The sequence below is a fragment of the Pan paniscus genome, chromosome 2 (assembly GCF_029289425.2).
Source record: "Pan paniscus chromosome 2, NHGRI_mPanPan1-v2.0_pri, whole genome shotgun sequence".
NCBI lineage: Eukaryota > Metazoa > Chordata > Mammalia > Primates > Hominidae > Pan > Pan paniscus.
Genome location: NC_085926.1, coordinates 140,622,824 through 140,646,171, shown reverse-complemented (window position 1 = coordinate 140,646,171; position 23,348 = coordinate 140,622,824). Strand labels below are relative to the sequence as shown.

General features: G+C 39.2%; 2 protein-coding genes across 16 annotated transcripts in view; both read right to left on the bottom strand.

Annotated features, from left to right (window-relative positions):
• TRPC1 (transient receptor potential cation channel subfamily C member 1) overlaps positions 1 to 11,208 on the bottom strand; it is an 83,616-nt gene extending 72,408 nt beyond the window's left edge. For 7 of the 8 annotated variants that reach the window (XM_003826514.7, XM_003826513.7, XM_055110588.3 and 4 more), the window contains exon 1: positions 10,517 to 11,208. In XM_003826514.7, the coding sequence (XP_003826562.1) occupies positions 10,517 to 10,688 (172 nt within the window). In that variant the 5' untranslated portion in view covers positions 10,689 to 11,208. The remainder of the gene's footprint in view (positions 1 to 10,516) is intronic. The other variant, XM_008951912.5, reaches the window with a different exon arrangement.
• An 11,938-nt stretch (positions 11,209 to 23,146) lies between these two features.
• Positions 23,147 to 23,348, bottom strand: part of PLS1 (plastin 1) — a 132,861-nt gene continuing 132,659 nt past the window's right edge. For all 8 annotated transcript variants that reach the window (XM_055110584.1, XM_055110581.1, XM_055110580.2 and 5 more), the window contains one exon: positions 23,147 to 23,328. In XM_055110584.1, the coding sequence (XP_054966559.1) occupies positions 23,193 to 23,328 (136 nt within the window). In that variant the 3' untranslated portion in view covers positions 23,147 to 23,192. The remainder of the gene's footprint in view (positions 23,329 to 23,348) is intronic.

Sequence of the window (23,348 nt, the reverse complement as noted above, 5' to 3'; positions counted from 1 at the left end):
TTTGAAGGAAGCTGGGTGATAGTTTTCTTGACAATGTATTTCCTTAGGTCCTCAAGAAGAAAACTAGTCACAAAAAGAAATATTTTCCCCATAGTACTAGTAGTTAATAGTTAGACACAAATGCTCCCTGGGAAAACCTTATCAGACAGACACTTCACAAAGTGATACTCTAAGTCACAAGTTGAACCAATAGTGACCAAAGATAGACCAGTGAAAATTTATCGCTATTACTGGAAAGTGACATTTAAAATCTTATTTCAGGTGACTCTATTTCAACATCTTAGTAGTAGAATGCTACACATAAAAATTCTGCTATACTTTGTTATCGTGATGTGTCCAGGTGAAAAGTAATTTTTTATTTATTCTGCTTAGGACTCATTAGGCTTTCAATTTTTTTTTTAATTTTTATTTTTTATAGAGATGAGGTCTCGCTATGTTGCCTAGGCTTGTCTCAAATTCCTGGCCTCAAGCAATCCTCTCGCCTCGGCCTCCAAAAGTGCTGGGATTATAGGCATGAGCCACCACCTCTGGCCTAGGCTTTCTAAATCTAAGGACTTCTACCCTTCATTAATTCTTCAGTATTTTCAGCCATTCTCTCTTCAAATATTGCTTCATCTCCATATTGCTTTTTCTCTTGTCAACTTCCATTAGACATTAAGTTAGACCTTCCCATTTCAACATCTGTGTCTCTCAAGATTTCCTGTTTTTTCTTTTTTTCCTCTCTCTTTCCTGCATTCTGGGTAATTTCTTCACATATTTCTCCCACTCACTTATTTCTCCTTTAGCTTCCATTCACATTCCTCCTTTAACCCATTCACTGATTTCTTAAAAATTTAATGACTGTATTTTTTATTTGCATAAGTTTTACCGGATTTCTTTCCAACTCTCTTATTTTCTTATGTTTTCATTTCCTTATTTTAACTTTCTCATCATTTTAAACATAATTATTTTGTAGTCGCTGTATGACAGTTTAATTATCTGAAAGGAGTATTAATTTGAACTCCAAGACAACAAGAGGCAGGACCATGGTTATGTATTCTTAAAGGTGTCTTATTTTTAGCCTTATTCAGAGCCCACAGTAACACAAACAAGCTTCTTCAAAGTCTCCATGTGCTGGTAGATTGGTTTTTCTCCTCATCTACCTCTTTGCTGAAGGTACAGTCCTTTAAGGATCCTGGTTTTATGCTTAGATGTTGAATCCAACTCCTCACTTTGTACAGTCTCCAGGCCTTGTAACCTGTTCTCATATGGGCATTAAGACTCAAATCCCTGCAATGCCCAGAACAGTAACTCTTATCCCCACCCATGGAGCAGCCATAGTGTCAGCTCACAAACTCCTGTTTTTCAGTTTTTTCTTCACTTTTGTATCTTGGTTGTTTCCCCTACTTTCTTGAAAGCTCAGCTGTTCATTTAACTGGATGTTCATTATATTTTAGCTATAATTTCTAGGTGATTTGAAGAAGAAAGGTTTTCAGATTATCTAATCAACCATATTGCTAGAGACAGAAACGTAGGAAGAGCTACACAAATAAATCCTTATGACATTTTATAAATTTCAGGTATAGCAAATAGACAAAAATAACTGCTACATATTTAAAAGTTTAGATTGCTGTTAAAAAGGAAAGTACATTACAAATATCATATATTCCAGCTTTAAAGTTTTTGTTTTGTTTTTAAGACAGAATCTCGCTCTGTCACCCAGGCTGGAGGAGTACAATGGCATCATTTGGCTCACTGCAACCTCTGCCTCCTGGGTTCAAGCGATTCTCCTGCCTCAGCCTCCTGAGTAGCTGGGATTACAGGCAGCTGCCACCACACCCGGCTAATTTTTGTTTTTTTAGTAGAGATGTGGTTTCACCATGTTGGCTAGCCTGGTCTCGAACTCCTGACCTCAAGTGATCTGCCCGCCTTGGCCTCCCAAAGTACTGAGATTACAGACACAAGCCACCGTGCCCAGCCCTAAGGTTTTAAAGATTATTTCTATTGTAGTCAAGGAGCTATACAAGAAAGAAAGAAAATCCCTAAAAATCAAAACCAAATAAATAATTTTCATCCCTAAAAATAAAAAGTTCCACCCTGCTACAGCTAACACAGTCATGCAAAGGAAAAATCACATTATAGTCACAGAACCTACAGGAAACCTAGAGTGGTTGCTAAGCATTTCAGAGAAGTTTATATTTGCAATTCATTTAAAACAATGCACTATGTCAAAAAAAAAAAAAAAAAAAAAGACCAGAACCCTCTTAATTTTTAGGATGAGTATATATGTAAAAAGAGGTTAGAAAACTTAGAATAGACAGCAAGAAGCTAGTTATAGAACAAGGATTACAATTCAAAATGCCTGTGTATGACAGACAAATATATAAATGCCATTCATTTTATAACGAAGTTGCTTTCAAGAGTTACATCTTTTGTCTTTTAAAATATAACACATAGAAGGAAGTGCAACATAATCTGTTTACTTTTTTGGCTAGATGGTAGTCTTTTTCAGTCAAGGAAAAAGAAACCATTTTCAATCAATTCCACAGGGAGTACGTTTTGAAGCGAAGGCTTCTCAAACCATGAAAATTATTAATATCACTGCCGTATACCAATTCAACAGCACGTCTTCTTAGCCCCCTCTCTAAAATATCTCCCATAATCATCTACTTGTCTCCATGTATACTGCTACCCGCAGTCCAAACCCCCATGATCTTCCTCCTGGACTCTGCAATAGCCTCTTAACTAACACAGCTGCTGACCAAGATTCTCTCCTTAACCAAACTCTAGTCAGGCTTTTCTGAGCCCTTCTCCACAAGGCCTCCACCTTGGCCCATATAAACTTGAACAAAACACTTAAGTGTTTCTAACAGCTGAAGGCCGGATCCCTAGGATGACCCTAGCCCCTCTTAAAATGCCTGCCCGAGAAAACTCAAAGCTGACATAAAAATTTACTTTTGTTCCAGCCAACACCTGAAGACAGGGCCCCTATCTCTCAGCCTCCAGGGAGGGTAGGAGCCTAACTCCTTAAGTGCCCTTAGCAAACTCAGGTGGGATTCACATGGACCAACTCCTCAAGCCCTGTATTTTGTAATTTTTCACTTCCCTGACTCCACTGAGCCCACACTCACCCCCTTCCTTGTTTACTCTTTTCCCTATTGCAACTTATATTACTTACTAATACTTTATACTGTAGCACAGGGGTCAAGAAAGTTTTCTGAAAAAGGGTTAGAGAGTAAATATTTTAAGCTTTGTGGGCCATGCACTCTCAGTCACAGCTACTCAACTCTGCCCTTTCAACACAAAAGCAGCCATAGACCATATGTAAACAAATGATAGTGGATGTGTTCTAAGAAAATTTTGTTTATGGACACTGAAATTTGAATTTTATAGACTTTTCATGTGTTACGAAATTTTTTTTTAACCATTTGAAATATAAAATGTAAAAAACCAGTTTTAGCTCCAAGACCTCACAGAACAGGCAGATATGGTCTGTGGCCCATAGTTTGCTCACTCCTGCTCTAGCCCCACCCCTTCAATCCACTCTGCACTCCACAGCTAGAGTTATCGGTTAAAAATTCAAAACACAGGCCGGGCGCGGTGGCTCATGCCTGTAATCCCAGCACTTTGGGAGGCCGAGGCAGGCGGATCACGAGGTCAGGAGACGGAGACCATCTTGGCTAACACAGTGAAACCCCGCCTCTACTAAAAATACAAAAAATTAGCCGGGCATGGTGGGGGGCACCTGTAGTCCCAGCTACTTGGGAGGCTGAGGCAGGAGAATGGCGTGAACGTGGGAGGCGGAGCTTGCAGTGAACCGAGATCACGCCACTGCACTCTAGCCTGGGCGACAGAGCGAGACTCGGTCTCAAAAAAAAAAAAAAAAAAAAAAATTCAAAACATATCAAGCTTACAAACTTTGTGATTTTTCTATCACACTTAAAATAAAGGCCAAATTTTTACTGTGGCCTACAAAGCCCTATAGGACTTAGTTAGACCTTGTTAACATTCTGAATTCATCTTGTGCCTCTCTGCGGCTCAGCCAATGATCATTCCAAACCAATGTTTTCCAAACTGCAGGTTGCAACCCATTAACAGTCATAAAATCAATTTAGTGAGTCCTAACCAGCAATTTAAAAAAAATGAACTAGTATACAAAATACCAGAGTGATCCCATAGATCCTTAGCAACAAATTTACTCTGGCCAACTGTAATAAACCCTTGAGAAATACAATGGAGAAATGTTACAATACTGATTAAGAACAGGTGATTCCACCTCTTCCTCATTAGCATCTCGTTTGATTTTATGGCAAAGAGAGTATCAATGTTGTTCAGTTTAATTTTATTTAACCAAATTTGAAGTTAGTTGTGAAGTGTGAGAGAATTTAATGTCAAAAAATTTGTAAAGCTTTTCAAACCAAGTTTCTGTAACAAACCTGAGTGTGGCAATTGCAACATTCTAACTGAAATATTACCAATGATGCTTAAAACAGAAAGTTTTATTAAGAGGAAAAAGAATGATGATGTGAAAAAATAAAAAGACATGATCAAGTTCAGTTGCTGGATCTGGAAATATAAATGACAATACTGATAAAAATGTTAACTGACATCAAACTTCAAATTAGCTTGAACTAAATTCTAAAAAGGAAAAAAAAAAAAAACCCATGCAGACTTTCTACAGTGAAAATGATTTAAAATGTAGCTTTATCAAATGTGCAAAACTTGTATTACAGACGCCAATGTATTTATAACCATATTATTGTAAATGAAACCTTCAAAATTAAAGATACTAAAAAACATGGTAAGCTAAACTGTTTATAACACTTTGAACATTTTTGTAAAAAGACAATTATTACCATAATTTCTTAAGTTGCTTATGAATCTTAATGAGGACCATTAATAATAATGAATATCATTTGGCAAAAGAGCAAAGATTCACACTGCTGCCGGAAAAAATTATACTATAGCACAGAAGGTAATGCTGATTTTTTCATAGTAAATCAGTTGATAAAAATTATAAACAGCATATTCTTAACTCTATTAGAAAAATAGTCAAAAGCAATGTTTATTTTGTAGTTGGAGTCTGATAAATGACATGAGATCCCATTCACAATGCTGCTGTAAGTTGTTTAAAACTTAGTTTATATCAGGTTGTTGCAACACAGTCTCAGAAAGGATTTATTGTGCTGCTTAAATTTAATCTCATATACATTTGAATTATACATATTTATAAAACTAGAAAAATATATTACTGGCCAATATGTTAATCTAGAAAAACATATGTTTAAAAATTAACAGAAGCTATTAATAACAGTGCCAGTCACCCCCACTTTATACATAACAAAGCTTTGGCATCCAAAGAAATCTACTGAGTCTCATGACTATATTGATACAGTGCTGGAATTCTTTTAGACCTTATCATTCATCTAGGCTCCTAAAAGTCATTAGTTAATCACATCTTAGTGATAACTTTTGAAATCCTCATTACCTATTCAACTACTGATCTTAAATCTTAAATTTCTCAGTATCATTAAATTTGGAAGAGTTAGCAATGAAGAAGATATTTAGAGCACTGGCAGCAAGGTAGAAGAGGAATTATTAGGTTACGATAATACCTATATAATAAAATTTAATCTTTTCACACTCTTCCTCCAAGTCTATATACAAGGTATGGCTAGGAGTCTGGCTTGGGTTACATTTTTTTTTAACTGCCCAGATAAAAGACTGACCCTGTACACGTAATATCCCATTCTCCAAATCACATATAGGCCATTTAAGTTAAATTGAGCACTTGCTTCTTCCCTTCAGACAGATATATTTAATACAAACATACTTTTGTTTCCTTACTTCTCCTCACTAGAGCACAAGAGAGCATCTCCATTAAAGAATATTCTCCTAAAGGATAGGGATGTACTCAGTACTTTCTTGATAAAGCACTTTCACAGTGCCTTAACACAATTAACAGCTTGATAAGTATAGTTTGATTGTGACTTACAGAAAAAGAGCAGCAAAGTTGCGTGATCACTATAAAGAATTACCAGTATCATAGAACTACCAGGCAGCTAGCTGCTGAATTACTAGTCTGTTAGAGATAAATTATCCACTAAGATTTTCGCAATTTGAGTCTTTCGTTGCTGTTGTTAAAGTATCCCTGAACCGTTCCCCATGGCAATGTTTTTCAACTATTACATTGTAAAACTTTGGTTATTTGAAAAGCTTTCCTATATAAAGTACATAAATGCTATGTCTATGATGATTTGTGAAGTGTTTATAGAATGCTGCCTACAATACCCTCTTTACCTCTCATTTCTGCAAAGTTTTTTCCTCACAGCACATACCTCCTTACATTAGGTGCCCCATTGTCAACATAACACTTCACACCAATACTCAGTACTCTGCATTTTTTGTTTCTTCCCACCACCATCCTCTCTAATACCAGACTTCAAAATCTCTTCTCAAATAAGTAAAAAAATTTTAAAGGCCCATTATATATAAATAAGGTGTTTAAAAAACAGCAGCTTAATATTACTTCTCTCAGAAATGCTGCACTTTTTTCTTCTGACTCTGGCTTCTCTCTAGAGTTGTTGCACATTTTTAAAGCATCCTTAGCCCAAAGGTACACAAAGCTTATGGAGAAAGTCAGTCATCAGGCCAGGCACGGTGGCCCACGCCTATAATCCCAGCACTTTGGGAAGCCGAGGCGGGTGGATCACTCGAGGTCGGGAGTTTGAGACCAGCCTGGCCAACATGGTGAAACCCTGTCTCTACTAAAAATACAAAAAAATTAGCCGGGCGTGGTGGTGGGCACCTGTAATCCCAGCTACTCAGGAGGCTGAGGCAGGAGAATCGCTGGAACCTGGGAGGCAGAGGTTGCACTGCACTCCAGCCTGTGCAACAAGAGAAACTCCATCTCAAAAAAAAAAAAAAAAAAAGAAAGAAATACAGTCATCAAAACATTTTTCCTTACAACATAGCAAATCTTACCACAAAGGTGACACAGGACACTGAGACTAGGCTGAGCCCACTGATAAAGGTGAAAACCTGCTCTCTCCATCCCTCCCGCTAACCCCATGCTGAAATTTCAAGAAGGGGCTTCTGACTCATTTACCGCACATCAGATTTCCTGAAAATACTCTCCATGGAGAGTTGGCAGGGACTGAATCATTTCATACTTTCTTTCCTCCACATGAACTGATTAATGATCATCAGCAAATCAAACAGTTTATGCAGGTTTATATTTACAAATATGTACTAAAAACTACCATCTACTCAACAGGTTTTTTTTTTTTAGAGGAAAATTAACATGAACTACACTTAGTTTAGGTGTTTTCTAAATAAACTTATTTACCCTTTCTCCTGTTAACAGACCTGAGGGACACCATAGGTGCCTACAAATAAAAGAGGCTCATTATGACACTAATTCTCAATGAGAGAGGACAAAGCCATGGCTGTAAGAATCACTACTTAATTTTTCATAAAACAACATATTTATAGTCAGCTCTTGTTTCAATTAAGTTTTACCTCTGAATTTATATAGCTTTCTATCTCTAGAAAGAACATGAGTGTACTTTCTGAGAATTTTATCTGGGGGTCCTAGACTTCACTTTATATATTGCTGGCACAGTAACTTTCAGTTAAGGTTTTCCTTTACAAAGAAAGGATTCAATGTTACCTCTGAGATGATCCTCACCCACTATGAAGATCACTAACAGCCATTACTAAGTGGCCACTACCTAGATCAGCAGTTGCCTAAATCTACCGAACTTACTTACATAAAAGCCAGCTATCACAAACTATAAATCTTTTTCTTTTCTCTTTCCTACATTTATTGTACTCTTTAATCTGTACACATCTTTCAAAGGGCCACCCATCCACTAACATACACATATCCATCTCATCTCCACAATTTTTGCTTTAGGAATTCCTCAATTTTTCCTAAGAAGAATATGTTATGAACATTTTGCATATGTACAACAAGAATGCTACATGAAAAGAATGAGACACTCTAGAACACCATAGATACTCTAGAGTTGATTTACTCTGGTGCTACTGAAGTACCATGCTTGCTTTTTACCCTTCATTGAACAAATGTAATACACAGAAATCAAGGTTTATAAAGCATCCATACAAAGAAAATGTAACTTCAACTAGTAAGTCCAAATATGGATGTGTCTTTTCTGACACAAATGATGTTCACTCATTCACCTACAACCAGATCTATATAACGTAGTGGTTAGGAGTGCAGGCTCAAGATAAATGCCAGTTCTACTATTTTCTAACCAATGTAACCTTGGGCAAAGTAATTTTAAAATTTTGCTAAGCCTCATTTTCCTCATCTACAAATTGAGGACAACAACAGATCTGGCTCATGGAGTTGTGGGGTTTAAATGAAATCCTCTATGAAAAGCATGAACACTCGACCCCAATAGCTGCTTTAGTGAATGTTTAACATTTGGTCTGAGGAAGGCTCCAGTGTAATGGTGGAAGCCATAGCTACTTCAGGAAATTGTTCACTTTTAGATTGGTTTAGGTAACATTTTAAAAAGTCTAACAATATTAGCGAATACAAACACGTAATCAAAAGAATATACCTATAACTCAAAGTTACTTTTTAAATGTAAATGTACCCCATAAGTATGCGTAAGAATTATGCTATTTTTCCAAATCTAACTCAAGAAGTTGTTTAGACATACCTGAAACAGAAAATCCCCATTTTAGCTCACTTGTTTTAAAAATTTCTAATTTATATATGGGGAAAATATGCATATTTAATTTCCACCCTACCCCCCCAAAGCCAAGTCTCTCATCTCAATTATGTTATAAAATAAAAAACTGACAAAGGATATCAAGGTATTTCACCTGGTACTACTAAATAGGCTATACAACTATCATAAATTAAAACTCTCTTTTGTTTGAGATATGTCATGCAATAATCCTAAATATACACAATGCACAAATACTTGCTCAACCATATTCCACTGATATTTTTCTGTCCTCAGTTTGACAGGAATATCAAATTTCCTTTCTTGACATACTTTCTGTTTGCTTTAAAATAACCATTGCACAGTGAGCTGGAATACATGGAGCCAGCACTTACTCATTTTAGTACAACACAATCTTCTCCCCTTCCTCTCTCAGAACTTTTGAGGGAAGAGAACTCAGGCAACCCACTCCAGCAATACTAAATAATTTTACATAATCCGCAGACCCTATTTTTGTGACGTTGTAGATATATATTCTGTTTCTTTACATCTCAAAGACTGCTCAAAGTTGTGTCCATGGTGTACTTTAACAATATTATTAATATTGCTTTCATAATATTATTTAATACTATTACATAAGAACATAAAAATGGCTCAACCACAGACATAGGTGGACTTTGTTTATATGTCAATTGTTTTCAAAAAATCATGTAAATAAAATCCTCTTTCAAAAGCAGGAGAGGTTAGGAAGGCTGTCATTTATTAATTACACATTCACACATACAAACAAACAAACAAAAATCCTGTGTAGTTAGTCTTTTCATAGTGTAAACTGCCCTTTGGGTTTGTTCCAGAAGTTTGCATGTTTCTAACAGAGTTTTCCTAAGTGTACAGCCATATAAATTTGGAAAAAGAAAAATTTTAGTGTTTCCATGTAGGAAACAAAAGCAGTCTTAGGGCAATCAATTTCCTATCCCTTTTGTTATATACATCACTACAAAGGATGATTGCGTGACATGGCCTTAATATGGCCATAAAAATGATTAACTTCTAGACTAAAAAAAGGATAACGCGCTAAATATATTCCACATATTTTTGCCTTGTAATTCCTGTAATTATTTTTCACTATCTTTATCTCCCAAAGAAAGATCTGGGAGCAATAAATCTTTCTCTCCAATAAAAAGCACTAACAATCAAAGGCGTTCCGTAAATCCAGAGAAAGTTTTGGCAACTAAGGCAGAATTTCTTCCGTCCCGTCTTTACTTCATGTATCTCCACCTAGGATATTCCGTTATTAATGCCAGTCAACAGTCACTGGCTAAAGCACTGGTCAGGTGAAGCTAAATAATAGAGGGTCTGGTTTTGTTTTTAAGAAAAACAAAAACCAGGTGATGAGAACCCTCCATACGAGGCATCCTAAGGTAAGGTGACGGAATTTTCCGACTGGAGTGTCGGAAACTAGCCTCTCGACTCCCGGAAGGAATGAACTGCGAGCCAGAGAGAAGACCAGGTCATTCATGCGGTCAGTAGCAAGGGCGGCGCTAAAACGCTGGGGTCGGGGCTCCCAAGGCGCTACCTAAACCCCGGACCCCAAGGCCAGAGCCACCCCCCACGGTGCCGCGCTCCGAGGGCGCAGCCCCAGCTCCACTCTCCCGCCAGCTCCACACTCACAGGGCAGAGTCGGTGAGGAGAAGACCGCCTGAGGCAGCAGGCGAGGCGGGAAGACACTCGGCGCCTGAGACAGAGGGAATGCCCCGATGTAAGTTGAGGCGGGGGAGAGGACTAAAGGTCTGGAGGACAGGGGCGTCCAGAGGAGAAAGGGGCCTAACTCTCACCCTTGTCGCACGCCAGCAAGAAAAGCTTCTCATTCAGCGTATTCTCCTCCTTCACCTCCCGCACATCCTTCAGCGCCATCACCTCGTTCGGCGAGGAAGAGGATGGAGAGGAAGGCAGGGAGGAGGAGGAGGCGCCCGAGAGGTCCGTGCTCGGGTACAGGGCCGCCATCATCGCGGCCCATGAAGGGGGCAGGCCAGGAGACGGGGGCGGGGCCCCCACCGGCCCCGACCCCGACCCCAGCCACGCCCCAGGGCTGGAAAAAGGATGAGTCGTTCCCACTGCTGCCTCGGCTCGAGGCCCGTTGGCCCCGAAGGGCGTCGCCTCCCCTGAGAACCAGCACTCGCCCTCCACTGACAGCCCCAAGTTGGTGGCGGCGCATGCGCGGCCCCGGGGCCAGCGACCCCTCCCCAGCCGCCGGCGCCCCGGCCGAGCCGGTCCGCGCCCGTCCGGGGACGACAGTGTGGCGCGCGCCAGGGCGGCAGCCGAGCACGGGGCCGTGCCAGGAGTCGCAGGGGCCGCGCCTGGGGCGGCCTAGCCCAGGAAGAGGACGAGAGATCTGTGGGAGAGGAGCTCCAAGAGGCGCTTCTGCGCACGTTGGGCTCCAGGGCTGTGGGAACCGCTGGCCCAGCTGCGCTCCGAGGAGATGTTCGCGACTCTGTCCTCACGTCATCCTCTGCTCCTCTGTAGCGACGACACTAGGGAGGAGCCTGCGGCAAGGGCGGGCTTGGGCGGGCGGGGCCTGCGGCAAGGGGGGCGTGGGTGGGTGGGGCCTGCGGTGGGGACGCACTGGGCTCCTGGAGCCCGCTGCAGCTTCCTTCGCTCTGGTGAGGTGAACCGCAGTCTGAGGAAGACTTCGCTCAATCGTCCCTTTCCACACCCAGGGTACTGGTTTAAGGTAATTAAGCAAATATGGAGCAGTATGTTAATTGAGTCTCTGACGACTTAATGTTTAGTCGAAATCCTTTGTGGAATTGTCCAGCTATTTCATATTCTGGTGCACTATGCTTAAAGCACAATGGAGAGCCAGACTCGTGGGTTTGTATGTTGTACTCATTTTAGGCTGGAAATGAACTCTCATTTATAAAGGATATATAGATATATAATTATATTATGTTTAAATAATTTATACAAATATATAAATTTTTATTTCCATATTATTTCCATAGGTTTTTGAGGAACAGGTGGTGTTTGGTTACATGAGTAAGTTCTTTAGTGATGATTTGTGAGATTTTGATGTACCCATCACCGAGCAGTATACACTGAACCTAATTTTGTAGTCTTTTATTCTTCTCCCCCTTCCCAACCTTTCCCCGAGTCCCGAAAGTCCATTGTGTCATTCCTATGCCTTTGCATCCTCAAAGCTTAGCTCTCACTTGTGAGTGAGAACATACGATGTTTGGTTTTCCATTCCTGAGTTACTTCATTTAGAATAAGAATAATAGTCTCCAGTCCCATCCAGGTTGCTGCGAATGCCATTTATTCATTCCTTTTTATGGCTGAGTAGTATTCCATCATTATATATATATCACATATATATATACCACATATATATATATATATATATATATATATCACAGTTTCTTTATCCACTCATTGATTCATGGGCATTTGGGTTGGTTCCACATTTTTGCAATTGCGAATTGTGCTGCTATAAACATGCGTGGGCAAGTATCTTTTTCGTGTAATGACTTCTTTTCCTCTGGGTAGATACCCAGTAGTGGGATTACTGGATCAAATGGTAGTTCTACTTTTAGTTCTCTAAGGAATCTCCACACTGTTTTCCATAGTGGTGTACTAGTTTACAGTCCCACCAGTAATGTAGAAGTGTTCCCTTTTCACCGCATCCACACCAACAGCTATTATTTTTTGATTATGGCCATTCTTGCGGAAGTAGGGTGGTACGGCATTGCAGTTTTGACTTGGAATTCCCTGATCATTAGTGATCTTGAGCATTTTTTCATATGTTTGTTGGCCATTTGTGTATCTTCTTTTGAGAATTGTCTATTCATGTTTTTTTGTTTTTTCTTGAGACAGAGTTTTGCTCTTGTTGCCCAGGCTGGAGTGCAATGGCGTGATCTTGGCTCACCGCAACTTCCGCCTCCCAGGTTCAAGTGATTCTCCTGCCTCAGCCTTCCGACTAGCTGGTATTACCGGCATGTGCCACCACACCCGGCTAATTTTGTATTTTTAGTAGAGACAGTGTTTCTCCCTGTTGGTCAGGCTGGTCTCGCACTCCAGACCTCAGGTGATCCGCCCGCCTCAGCCTCCCAAAGTGCTGGGATTACAAGCATGAGCCACTGCCCCCAGCCCTTTTCATGTTTTTAGCCCAGTTTTTGTTAGGATTTTTTTTTCTTGATTATTTGTTTGAATTCATTGTAGATTCTGGATAGTAGTCCTTTGTCAGATGCATAGATTGTGAAGATTTTCTCCCACTCTGTGGGTTGTCTGTTTACTCTGCTAACTCTTCCCTTTGCCATGCAAAAGCTCTTTCATTTAATCAAGTCCCAGCTATTTATCTTTCTTTTCATTGCATTTGCTTTTGGGTTCTTGGTCATGAAATCCTTGCCTAAGCCAATGTCTACAAGGGGTTTTCCGATGTTATCTTCTAGAATTTTTATAGTTTCAGGTCTTAGATTTAAGTTCTTGATCCATCTTGAGTTTATTTTTGTATAAGGTGAGAGATGCAGATCCAGTTTTATTCTCCTACGTGTGGCTTGCCAATTATCCCAGCACCATTTGTTGAATAGGGTGTCTTTTCCCCCACTTTATGTTTTTGTTTGCTTTGTTGAAAATCAGTTGGCTGTAAGTATTGGGTTTATTTCTGGGTTCTCTATTCTGTTCCATTGGTCTATATGCCTATTTTTATGCCAGTACCATGCTGTTTTGGTGACAGTAGCCTTATAGTATAGTTTGAAATCAGGTAATGTGATGTCTTCAGATTTGTTCTTTTCGCTTCATCTTGCATTGGCTATGCAGGCTCTTTTTTGGTTCCATATGGATTTTAGGATTATTTTTTCTAGTTCTGTGAAGAATGATGGTGGTATTTTGATGGGAATTGCATTGAATTTGTAGATTGCTTTTGGCAGTATGGTCATTTTCACAATGTTGATTCTACCCATCCATGAGCATGGGATGTGTTTCCATTTGTTTGCCTCGTCTGTGATTTCTTTCAGCAGTGTTTTGTAGTTTTCCTTGTAGAGTTCTTTCTCCTTCTTTGTTAGGTATGTTCCTAAGTATTTTATTTTTCTAATAAAACAAAATACTTTTGCTGCTATTGTCAAAGGAATTGAGTTCTTTGTTTGATTCTCAGCTTGGTTGCTGTTGGTGTATAGGAAGGCTACTGATGTGTGTACATTAGTTTTGTATCCTGAAACTTTGCTGACTTCTTTTATCAGTTCTAGGAGCATTTTGGAGAAGTCTTTAGGGTTTTCTAGATATACAATCATATCATCAGCAAACAGCAACAGTTTGACTGCCTCTTTACTGACTTGGATGCCCTTTCTTTCTTTCTCTTCTCTGATTGCTCTGGATGGGACTTCCAGTACTATGTTGAAGAGGAGTGGTGAGAGTGGGCATCCTTGTCTTATTCCAGTTGTCAGAGGGAATGCTTTCAACTTTTCCCCATTCAGTATTGTGTTGGCTGTGAGTTTGTCATAGATGGCTTTTATTACATTGTGGTATGTCCCTTGTATGCCAGTTTTGCTGAGGGTTTTAATCATAAAGGGATGCTGGATTTTGTCAAGTGCTTTTTCTGCGTCTGTTAAAATGATCATGTGATTTGTTTTTAATTCTGTTTATGTGATGTATCACATTTATTGACTTGCATATGTTAAACCATCCCTGCATCCCTGGTATGAAACCCACTTGATCATGGTGGATTATCTTTTTGATATGTTGTTGGATTCAATTAGCTAGTATTTTGTTAAGGATTTTTACATCTATGTTCATCTGGAATATTGGTCTGTAGTTTGGTTTTGTTTTTTTTTTTTTTTTTTGGTTATGTTCTTTCCTGGTTTTGGTATTAGGGTGATACTGGCTTCATAGAATGCTTTAGGGAGGATTTCCTCTTTCTGTGTCTTGTGGAATAGTGACATTCTTCTTTAAATGTCTGGTAGAATTCAGCTGTGAATCTGATCTTGGACTTTTTTTGTTGGTGATTTTTTTTATTACCGTTTCAATCTTGCTGCTTGTTATTGGTCTGTTCAGAGTATCTAATTCTTCCTGATTCAAGCTAGGTGGGTTGTATCTTTCCAGGAATTTATCCATCTCCTCTAGGTTTTCTAGTTTATGTGTGTAAAGGTGTTCATAGTAGCCTTGAATGATCTTTTGTATTTCTGTGGTGTCAATTGTAGTATCTCCCATTTCATTTCTAATTGAGCTTATTTGGATTTTCTCTCTTCTTTTCTTGATTAATCTTTTTAATGGTCTATCAATTTTATTTATCTTTTCAGAGAACCAGGTTTTTGTTTCTTTTTTTTTTTTTTTTTTTTGTGATGGAGTCTTGCTCTGTCACCCAGGATAGAGTGCAGTGGCGCAATCTCAGCCCACTGCAAGCTCTGCCTCCCGGGTTCATGCCATTCTCCTGCCTCAGCCTCCTGAGTAGCTGGGACTACAGGTGCCCACCACCACGCCGGGCTAATTTTTTGTATTTTTTTAGTAGCGACAGGGTTTCACTGTGTTAGCCAGGATGGTCTCGATCTCCTGACCTTGTGATCTGCCCGCCTCGGCCTCCCAAAGTGCTGGGATTACAGGCGTGAGCCACTGCGCCCGGCCTATTTCATTTGTCTTTTGTATTTTTTTTTTTTCCATTTCAATTCCATTTAGCTCTGCTCCGATCTTATTTCCTTTCTTCTGCTGGGTTTGGGTTTGGTTTGTTCTTGTTTCTCTAGTTTCTTGAGGTATGACCTTAGATTGTCTATTTGTGCTCTTTCAGACTTTTTGATGTAGGCATTTAGGGCTATGAGCTTTCCTCTTAGCACCACCTTTGCTGTATCCCAGAGGTTTTGATAAGTCATGTCACTATTGTTGTTCAGCTTGAAAAATTTTTAAATTTCCATCTTGATTTCATTTTTGACCCAGTTGTCATTCAGGAGCAGGTTATTTAATTTCCATGTATTTGCATGGTTTTGAAGGTTCCTTTTGGAGTTGATTTTCAGTTTTATTCCACTGTGGTCTGAGAGAGTGCTTGATATAATTTTAATTTTCTTAAATTTATTGAGATTTGTTTTGTGGCCTATCATATGATCTATCTTGGAGAAAGTTCCACGTGCTGATGAATAGAATGTATATTCTGCAGTTGTTTGGTAGAATGTTATGTAAACATCTGTTAAGCCCATTTGTTCCAGGGTATAGTTTAAATCCATTGTTTCTTTGTTGACTTTCTGTCTTGATGACCTGTCTAGTACTGTGAGTGGAGTATTGAAATCCCCCACTATTATTGTGTTGCTGTCTATCTCATTTCTTAGGTCTGGTAGTAATTGTCTTATAAACTTGGGAGCTCCAGTGTTAAGTGCATATATATTTAGGATTGTGATATTTTCCTATTGGACAAGGCCTTTTGTCATTATGTAATGTCCCTCTTTGTCTTTTTTAACTGTGGTTACTTTAAAGTTTGTTTTGTCTGATATAAAAATAGCTATTCCTCCTTGCTTTTGGTGTCCATTTGCATGAAATGTCTTTTTCCACCCCTTTACCTTAAGTTTATGTGAATCCTTATGTGTTAGGTGGGTCTCTTGAAGGCAGCAAATAGTTTGTTGGTGAATTCTTATCCATTCTCCAATTCTGCATCTTTTAAGTGGAGCATTTAGACTATTTACATTCAATGTTAGTATTGAGATATGAGGTGCTATTCCATTCATTGTGCTATTTGTTGCTTGTATACCTTGGGTTGTTTTTTTTTAAATTGTATTTTTGTTGTATAGGTCCTGTGAGATTGATGCTTTAAAGAGGATCTGTTTTGATGTGCTTCCAGGATTTTTTTTCAAGATTTAGAGCTCCTTTTAGCAGTTCTTGTAGTGCTGGCTTGGTAGTGGTGAATTCTCTCAGCATTTGTCTGAAAAAAACTGTATCTTTCCTTCATTTATGTAGCTTAGTTTCGCTGGATACAAAATTCTTGGGTGATAATTGTTTTGTTTAAGGAGACTGAAAATAGGGCCCCAGTCCCTTCTAGCTTGTAGGGTTTCTTCTGAAAAATCTGCTGTTAATCTGATAGATTTTCCTTTATAGGTTACCTGGTGCTTTTGCCTCACAGCTCTTAAGATTCTTTCCTTCATTTTAACTTTTGATAACCTGATGACAATGTGCCTAGGTGATGATCTTTTTGCGATGAGTTTCCCAGGTGTTCTTTGAGCTTCTTGTATTTGGATGTCTAGGTCTTTAGCAAGGCTGGGGAAGTTTTCCTCAATTATTCCCCCAAATATGTTTTCCAAACTTTTAGATTTCTCTTCTTCTTCCACAAGAATGCCAATTATTCTTAGGTTTGGTTGTTTAACATAATCCCAGACTTCTTGGAGTCTTTGTTCATTTTTTCTTTATTCTTTTTTCTTTGTATTTGTTGGATTGGATTAATTTGAAAACCTTGTCTTCGAGCTCTGAAGTTCTTTCTTCTGCTTGTTCGATTCTATTGCTGAGACTTTCCAGAGCATTTTGCATTTCTCTAAGTGCATCCATTGTTTCCTGAAGTTTCGATTGTTTTTTATTTATGCTATCTATTTCACTGAAGTTTTCTCCCCTCATTTTGTTTTTTTTTTGTTGTCGTTGTTGTTGTTTCTTTTGTTTAGTAGAGACGGAGTTTTGCCATGTTGCTCAGGCTGGCCTTGAACTCCTGGCCTCAAGTGATCGACCCACCTCAGCCTCCCAAAGGGCTAGGATTACAGGTATGAGCCACCATGCCTGGCCTCCCCGTATTTCCTCTATTTTTTTTTAATTTCTTTAAATTGGGCTTCACCTGTCTCTGGTGCCTCTTTGATTAGCTTAGTAACTGACCTGAATTCTTTTTCAGGTAAATCAGGGATTTCATCTTGGTTTGGATCCATTGCTGGTGAGCTAGTGTGATTTTTTGGGGGGTGTTAAAGAGCCTTGTTTTGTCATATTACCAGAATTGTTTTTCTGGTTCCTTCTCATTTGGGTAGTCTATGTCCGATGGAAGGTCTAGGGCTCAAGGCTGCTGTTCAGCTTCATTTGTCCCATGAGGTGTTCCCTTGATGTAGTACTCTCCCCCTTTTCCTAGGGATGTGGCTTCCTGAGAGCCAAGCTGTAGTGATTGTTATCTCTCTTCTGGATCTAGCCACCCAGCAAGTCTATCAGGCTCTGGGCTGGTACTGGGGGTTGTCTGCACTGAGTCCTATGATGTGAACCATCCACAGGTCTCTCGAGGCTCTGTGTGTGTGTGTGTGTGTGTGTGTGTGTGTGTGTGTGTGTATATATATTTATTTTTTTGAGACGGAGTCTTCCTCTGTCACCAGGCTGGAGTGCAAGTGGTGTGATCTTGGCTCACTGCAACCTCTGCCTCCCAGGTTCAAGTGATTCTCCTGCCTCAGCCTCCCGAGTAGCTGGGACTACAGGCGTGCACCACCACGCCCAGCTAATTTTTGTTATTTTTAGTAGAGACAGGGTTTCACTACATTGGCCAGGATGATCTCAATCTCTTGATCTCATGATCTGCTCACCTTGGCCTCCCAAAGTGCTGGGATTACAGGTGTGAGCCACTGTGCCTGGTCTTTTTTTCTTTTTTTTTTTTTTGAGATGGAGTCTCACACCATCATTCTGGCTGGAGTGCAATGGCACGATCTCGGCTCACTGCAACCTCTGCCTCCCAGGTTCAAGCAATTCTCCTGCCTCAGCCTCCCGAGTAGCCAGGATTACAGGTGCCCGCCACCATGCCCAGCTAATTTTTTGTATTTTTAGTAGAGACAGCGTTTCACCGTGTTGATCAGGCTGGTCTTGAACTCCTGACTTCGCGATCTGCCCGCCTCAGCCTCCCAAAGTGCTGGGATTAGAGGCATGAGCCACCACACCCGGCCGAGTCTGTATATTTTTTTAACAACCAGTTTATGATCTGAAATTGGCATAAGATTCCTATTGTCACACATGTGTTTGCAATTAATTCAAAAGTATGGACATGTAACTATTGGATAAGTTTGTCGTCACGTTTATGAATCTGATTTTAAAAGACAGATCTGTTATTTGGGCAAGAGTTGAATGAAGCTCCGTAAGTGCTCCTTCCCTCCTCTCTTTCTCCCAGAGGGTCATGCTATTTGGCCCAGGCTGGAGTGCGGTGGCATAGTCATAGCTCATTGCAGCCTCAACCTTCTGGGCTCCAGCAATCCTCCCACCTCAATTTCCCAAGTAGCTGGAACCAGAAGCGCATGCCACCACACCCGGCTAACTTTTTAAAGTCTTTTTGTAGACAAGGGGTCACACTATGTTGTCCAGGCTGGCCTTTGAACTCCTAGGTTCAAGTGCCGCTGCCCACCTTGGCCTCCCAAAGTGCTGGAATTACAGGCATGAGTCATCATACCCTGCCAAATAATTTATTTTTAACCAAACTTTTAAAGTATTATAACCATTATAGAGTTGCTGTTGTCTTCTGCTTTTAAAAGGTAATGGAGGAGAAACTGGAAATTCCGCCTCTTGAATAATTCCTGTTGCTTCCCATAATCATATAGAAAACTCTAAATTGTGCCTTTAAAGTTTTTGGTTTTTAAAAGAATACATAAATTTACTTCAGAGTATCTTATATTTGGAGGAAATACTCCCTATCCTGTTCAGGCTGGTATGTTCCATCCCTGTCTCAGCCAGCACGTTAACTCCCAAAATTTCCTAAATACAACTTTCTCATAATTCAAAGTCTTTGTTAGGTCTTTTCTAAGAGGCCTTAGCAGACCGTCTTTCCAAACATTTTCATGTATTTACTTCAAAACAGTTGATAATCTATTGAGTTTGTTTTCTGTCTTATCCCTAGTAGATGGTAAATCTTCCTCATTTTGTAATGTTTAATACAGTTCCAAGTTTATTTGGTGGAATGTCAAGATTGTTCATGTAAATTTGTGGCCAGTGAACAGTGGCACATATTTGTATTTATGCGTGTGTGCTTACACTCTCTGTAGTGCAGCACAATTTTTAGTTAGTAGCAGAAAAACACTAACCCTGATGTACCCAAAACTTCGTGTTTGAGGGAAAAAATTTAGATGGCTCAGAACTATGTCGCACATGTGATATAGCAGGAGAGCAAGCGAGATAGAGCGTGATGTAGATATAGCTTCACTTTAATCCGAGGCATTTGCAAGTTGCTGGACCTAGATGATTCTTTATCCAGAGGACTCCCATAGGGGCTGGATTAATTTCTAAGACTGGGGAATCCCAACTTACTTTGGTAGATAATTCTAGGAGGCCTTTCAAAGTGCTGGGGTTTGGGGGGCTGTTCCTACTTCAAACTAAGCCAGTGTTGCAACTGCACCCTGTTCTTCACAAGTCTTTTTGGATCATCTCAGCTGCAGAAATCCTCTTACCTCTCTGATACACTTTTTGTTGTTTTTAAGAGACAGCATCTTGCTGTGTCACCCAGGCTGGAGTGCAATGGTGCAATCATAGCTCATCATAGTGTCAAAATCCCAGGCTCAAACAATCCTCCCACCTCAGCCTCCTGAGTAGCTAGGACTACAGGTGCACACCACCACACCCATCTAATTAAAAAAAAAATTGAGGACTGGGCCCAGTGGCTCATGCCTGTAATCCTAGCACCTTGGGAGGCCGAGGCGGGCAGACCGCTTGAGGTCAGGAGTTCGAGACCAGCCTGGCCAACATGGTGAAACCCTGTCTCTACTAAAAACACACAAAAAAATTAGCCAGGCATGGTGACACACATCTGTAATCCCAGCTACTCAGGAGGATGAGGCACGAGAATCACTTGAACCCGGGAGGCAGAGGTTGCAGTGAGCCGAGATTGTGCCACTGCACTCCAGCCTGGACAACAGAGAGAGACTCCGTCTCAATAAATAAATAAAATTTTGTAGCAAGAGTCTATGTTGCCCAGGTTGGTCTCAAAGTCCTGGCCTCAAGCAGTCCTCCCACCTTGGCCTCCCAAAGTGCTGAGATTATAGGCATGAGCTACTGTGCCTGGCCTGGTACACTATTTATCCAGCATAAATTGGGGTATTTTAACATAATCTATGCAGCCTATCAGTTTTTTCTACACAGGTGATACAGAGACCAGTGGCAGAGTTATGATGAACAGTAGCATCCAAGATTCAGAAGCAGCATATTACTTCAAGCAGCTTACCCAAACCACATATACAAAAGAGCAGTCATGACTCCAGTCAGAGAAGAAAAAAAAACACCCAGATTTAGATCTAGTCCTACAATACCCTAGACTCCATCTCCATCTCCAGACTCTGCCTCTCCCTCAGTACTCTCAGGTCATGTTCACCTGTTTGTCTTCTAGGATGCCTACAGGACTGCCTGCTTCAGGTTCTTTACATTTGTTCTCTCTGCTGAACACTTATAGCACAAATATCCTTAGAGAGACCTTCCCTGACCACCCAAATACAAATAATCTCCACTCCATTTCCCAAGTCAGTCTCTATCACATTACCTTATGTTATTTATTCTACTGCATTATCACTGTCTAAAATTCCTATTTACGAATTGTCTCTCTACTAGGATATGATACATGGATGTGATACATGAGGTCAGGAGACTTCATCTGTATTTTTTTCAGATGAATCCCCAGTGTCTAGCATAGTATCTGGATCATAATAGATGATAAATTTGTGAATGGATTGATTCACCTGAATTATTTCAGCACAAACTAAATTGTAGTAATCACACAGTTGGTTTTTAATAATTCTTCATATTTAAGAAGAAAAGAACTACCCTCATCTTCAAAGAAATCAAATACAATTTTTTTTTTGTTTTACTAACTCATTTAGGAATTCTTTTCTTTTCTGGAAAATAAGCTTATGCTAGACTAATTTTCAAGGCTGAATATTTTTCTTCAAATGAAATAAATATAAACACATTTCTATATACACAGCATTTTTATTAAATATACTCTGTGAGAAAAAGAACACCCTAAAGTGCCAGATTTCATGTAAATCCAATAACTTAGTAAATACAATGGTGAAAAAAAATCAGAGGGAAACATAATTTAAATAATCTTATAAAAGAGCAAGAACATATCTTAATCTTAGGAAAACAATCATCAAAATATAAAAGGGAAAGAAATCTCTTTTGTAGAAGAATATATTTCAAATTCCACCTGTTGATCATTTCATTTAAAAAATTCTATTCTAAACACATGGGCAGTCTCTCTTACCAATATATATATTTAAATCAATGGTAGAAAGGGAATTTAGACTACTCATTGACACTGAGATAAAGTGACATTTTTGTTGCACAACAGTATTGCTCACTGGCACTAACAGTGGAAGATGGAGAAAGTAGATTTCTGGATTCAATTGTTAGCAGCAGAAATGGACTAATGCTAAAAATTTAGAAAAAAATAGTCCAAGCTGTAGCAATTTCCAAGTAATACAAACATTAACCAAACATTGCCAATTTGTAACGGGCTGTGAAAAAACATATGAAAATACTCTAGATTGAATACTAGCTTTATGTTACTTTCTATTAAAGATATTCAGTGGGCATATTCTAAATTATATAGGGCTTCTATAGAGACCTAAACTAGCAAGTATAATATGAAGCTAACAGGACAGTGTCAGCATATCTTGGGATGTTCTAGCCAATGTTTGGCTACAAGTATTTGGAAGGGGTCAAATAACTATATGCACATTCAAAATGAATACTTATAAAAAGAAATCTTAATGTATCAGATATCCACAGACTGAAAAGTGTTACACATGTTGTGGGGGGAAAATACTGATGGTTGGCTGAATGACCAATTAAACATACCACTTATGAAAAGCTGGGTGATTCAGGTGCAAAAAAATATATATGCACACATATCTCTCTAATAACATCCTACCAACATATATATGTTGCATGACATAGTTAAAGCTGTGTTACCAAACTAGGATATGTAAAGTATCAATGTAGTTAAAATTAAATTTTAAGTAAAAAGCTGCTGCTACTTAAACAAGAGAGTGAACTTTGGGGTTTATTCAAGAATTAGTTCTCATATATAAAAAAGTTTGATATTAATAAACAATTCTGGTCACCATAAGGTTTTAGACAGTATAGAAACTTACAGAAAAGTGTTTTTGGACCACTTTAAATAGTTGGAGGAAGCAAATAAAAGGATTAAACTGGATTATGAGTATGAATGCATTTATGATCAAAATTAACACACCAAAAAAATCAAACCACATTTCACAGCAGAACCTGCAAAAACGTTTGTATTCATCTTTTTTGAACCATAAAAAAGAATGATTTAGTCTTGTCTAATACGACTTTTAAGCAACAAAAATAATTTAATCATGAAGTATCAGCTTGATTATGAATATATTCTATTATCTGTATCAGTTGGTAAATTAACTGTGTTACCCAAAAAGGCTGACCAGCTCTAACTAGTATGAACAGGATATTGAATTCATTAATGAATATATAACTATTTTGAGCATACAAATAATCTCTGGTTTTACACCCACTACATTTCAGAATCCTGTAAACTGTGAGGCATACAATATGTTTAATGTGGCAGAAAATCATATGAAATGATTATTTTATTCTGTTCAGTCCTTTTCCCATTAAGCATGCAAACACCGTCATAACCATCTTTGGTTTCACTTCTACGAGGTCATCAGGTAATGCATATATCCGGGCACCGATCTTTCGAGCAACTGAAATGGCGTATCTTGAAGAGACAAGAAAAAT